This window comes from Colobus angolensis, unplaced genomic scaffold (assembly GCF_000951035.1).
Source record: "Colobus angolensis palliatus isolate OR3802 unplaced genomic scaffold, Cang.pa_1.0 Scaffold133, whole genome shotgun sequence".
NCBI classification, from domain to species: Eukaryota; Metazoa; Chordata; class Mammalia; order Primates; family Cercopithecidae; genus Colobus; species Colobus angolensis.
In genome coordinates this window covers 3,844,866-3,848,511 of record NW_012114411.1, presented here as the reverse complement: position 1 = coordinate 3,848,511, position 3,646 = coordinate 3,844,866, and the positions used below count along the sequence as shown (strand labels likewise).

The window sequence follows — 3,646 nt, the reverse complement described above, 5'->3', positions numbered from 1 at the left end:
CAATGTCATACCATTTTCTTTCCACCCTAAAGCTTAGTTGTCTGCCGTGCTTTGCAGCACCACCAAAGTGTCCTGAAAGTCTGATAAGCATCCATTCAAAAGGCTCAGATGTAGGGAGACCTAAGCTCTGTTTTTACAACTTTGTCTGCACTATTCAAGCTTTCAAAGGTTATTCCAGTGAGAAAATTATCAGATTGCCACAAGACTAACCTGTTTCTAAAACATTGGCGTTTATCTCCCCACCCCTCACCACTGTTTTTATTGACTTCAATAGGATGAAACTTAAAATTACTATATCCTATTAAATTATTACATTCGTTAAGTAAGTGGAATACTAGACTTCACGGGTATATTTTAATACAAATCATTTATCCCAGAGCCTGGAATCACTTAAGAAATTTAAGCTAGTTTCTCAAAAAGTTGTTTTCTTTGGTGTGTAGTCCGTAAAGGTGAAGGCTACTAATTTAGGGGATTTATTTTCATGTTTTTAAACTTTCTGATTGGCCTTTTGTAGAATCAGTGATGGTCCTTAAACACTTGGAAACCTGGGTATGATTAATATTTCTTTTTTTGTGTGTCTGAGATACTCTTGCTCTGTTGCCCATGCTGGAGTGCAGTGGCGCGATCTCGGCTCACTGCTGCAACTTCCGCCTCCCAGGTTCCAGCAATTCTCCTGCCTCAGCCTCCCGAGTAGCTGGGATTACAGGCGCACACTATCACGCCCGGCTAATTTTTGTATGTTTAGTAGAGATGGGGCTTCACCATGTTGGCCAGGCTGGTCTCGAACTCCTGGCCTCAAGTGATCTGCCCACCTCAGCCTCCCAAAGTGCTAGGATTACAGGCATGAGCCACTGTGCCCAGCAAATTAATATTTCTTTTGCAGTTTTAAGATTTCTCTTTAGTGAAAAAGATGAAAGGTCACAAAGTCCAGAAGAACATAAGTAGGAGTACAAGATACATTTTAGAGATTAAAAATTGACTGATAAAATGATGATGTAGGATGAGAGCCTCTGTCTAGTAGAGAGGGTCTGTCTCAAAAAAAAAGTAAGTAGTAAATGCTTATGTAACAGCCAAGCTGAGACAAAGAGTAAAACTTGTAGAGTTAGAAATCAATTAGATTTTAAAACCTTTATTGTATTCCAGATACTGGCATCGATCCCTAAACCCCAGAAAACTGGTAGAAGTGAAATTTTCTCACTTGAGTAGAAATATGACTTTACAGAGAACAATGAAACTCTACAGACTTCCAGATGTAAGTAAGAATGATTTGCAGTGTTTTGAAGCTGTAACAACTGATGCTTTTAATGCAGAAAAGAATTATTTGCAGGAGTCTAAAAACCGACTCGTGTCTGAGGAAGTGAATGTGGAGCAAAAGAGATTTCATGGAACTCGGGAGCTAGGGAAGGTAGGGAGTTTGTTTGGAAATACCAGTCTTTCCTTTTTCCCTAAGGCTCTTAAAGTTGTTCCGTTGGTAGTTGGATGAGACTGAACTCAAGGCAAGTAAGTTTTGAAATGTGGGGAATTTATGGTCTGTTAAGGAAGAAGGAAGAAAAGTCCAGGGTGCTGATTTCTTAATGCATTGGAACTCAGGAATCAGGTATAGAGGAGAGACCCAGGGAGCGGAAATCATGTGTCATTAAATTATCATCTTCTTAAACTATCTCATTCTCAATGTGAAAAGTTGTCATTATTATTTTTATTTTATTTTATTTTTTTGAGACAGAATCTTGCTCTGTCTCCCAGGCTGGAGTGCAATGGCACAGTATCAGCTCACTGCAACCTCAGCCTCCCGGGTTCAAGCGATTCTCCCCCCTCAGCCTCCCAAGTAGCTGGGACTACGGGCACCCACCACCACACCTGGCTAATTTTTATATTTTTAATAGAGATGGGGTTTCACCATGTTGGCCAGGCTGGCCTCAGACTCCTGACCTCAAGTGAACCTACCTGCTTCAGCCTCCCAAGGTGCTGGGATTACAGGCTTGAGCCACGGCACCCAGCTGAAAAGTTATTTTTTTAATTTTTTAATATTTTTATTTTTTGAGATGGAGTCTTGCTCTGTTACCCAGGCTGGAGTACAGTGGCTTGATGTCGGTTCATTGCAACCTCCATCTCCCGGGTTCAAGCAATTCTCCTGCTTTAGCCTCCCAAAGCTGGAATTACAGGTGTGCACCACCACGCCCAGCTGATTTTTGTATTTTTAATAGAGATGGGGTTTCACCGTGTTGGCCAGGCTGGTCTCGAACTTCTAACCTCGTGATCCGCCTGCCTCCGGGTCCCAAAGTGCTGGGATTACAGGTGTGAGCCACCACGCCTGGGCAAGTTATCATTTTGAATAGGGAAACTTATAAATTTGCTTTCCAGACTTGGCTTTATTTGGGGCTTGGCTGGTATATTAGTTATCTATGGCCATGTAAAAAATGACCACAAACTGAGCTGCTTAAAACAACATTTATTATCACACAGCTTCTGTGGGCCAGAAATCCAGTCACAGCTTAGCTGAGTCCTGTGCTTCATTCAGGGTCTTTCCTGAAGCTGCCACCCAGGTGTCAGCCAAGGCTGGGGTCTCATCTGAAACTTGACTAGGGAAGTCAAGTTTCCTGGGCTCCTGTAGTTGTCAGCAGGATGGAGTTCCTCACTGGCTGTTGAACCAAGGGCCTCAGTTCTTTGCCACGGTGGGTTCTCCAGAGGGCAGCTCACAGCATGGCAGCTTGTTCGTCAAAGCCAGTGAGAGAGAGAATCTATAGAGAGAATCTCCTGGCCAGATGGAAGTCAGAACCTTATGCAGATGATTCATGAAAGTGACATCCAGTCACCACTGTCATTTCTTTCTTTTTTTTTTTTTTTAAAGATGGAGTCTCACTCTGTTGCTCACGCTGGAGTTCAGTGATGTGATCATGGCTCACTGCAACCTCTGCCTCCCGGGCTCAAGTGATCCTACCTCAGCCTCCCAATAACTGGGACCACATGCATGTGGCAACATGACTGGCTGATGTTTCTAGATGAGAGTCTCAGTGTTGCTCAGGCTGGTCTCGAACTCCTGGTCTCAAGCAGTCCACCTGCCTTGGCCTCCCAAAGTGCTGAGATCACAGGCGAGAGCCACTGTGCCTGGCCCACATTCTTATTCTTGGATATTTCCTGGGTATCATCTTAGTTTTTAAAATGTGTTGGCTCTTCATTTTTAATCTTGTTTTGACTCTTAGTCCTCACCATCTTTATTCCTTAGTGTGAAGAAGATGGTAGAAATCAACTTTCTTTGTGTTCATAAGAAGTTGAGATCCAAACGGGTAGCCCCAGTGCTAATCCGAGAAATCACTAGAAGAGTGAACCTGGAAGGGATCTTCCAGGCTGTGTACACCGCGGGAGTGGTTCTTCCTAAGCCTGTGGCCACGTGCAGGTACCAGTACCATGTTTCTACCTCAGGTCCTCCCTTTATCAAACATGTTGAGCCTCACCACTGTTCTTCTAGAAGTAGTTTGCTGGTAGCAGAGATGGAGACTAGAACCTAGATTCACCAAGTCCAGTATTCTTTCTGGTATATCATTTGCCACTTGGTGATTAAAAAAAAAAAGTTTTTGACATTTTCCTACTAATGATGCTAGATCTATACTTTTTTTTTTTTTTGAGACAGACTCTCGCTCTGTTGCCC

General features: G+C 43.2%; 1 protein-coding gene across 1 annotated transcript in view; it reads left to right on the top strand.

Annotated features, from left to right (window-relative positions):
* Nucleotides 1–3,646, top strand: part of NMT2 (N-myristoyltransferase 2) — a 40,127-nt gene that overhangs the window by 21,266 nt on the left and 15,215 nt on the right. Inside the window, exons 5-6 of the mRNA XM_011934293.1 lie at nt 1,311–1,405; nt 3,201–3,479. Of these exons, the coding sequence (XP_011789683.1) occupies nt 1,311–1,405; nt 3,201–3,479 (374 nt within the window). The remainder of the gene's footprint in view (nt 1–1,310; nt 1,406–3,200; nt 3,480–3,646) is intronic.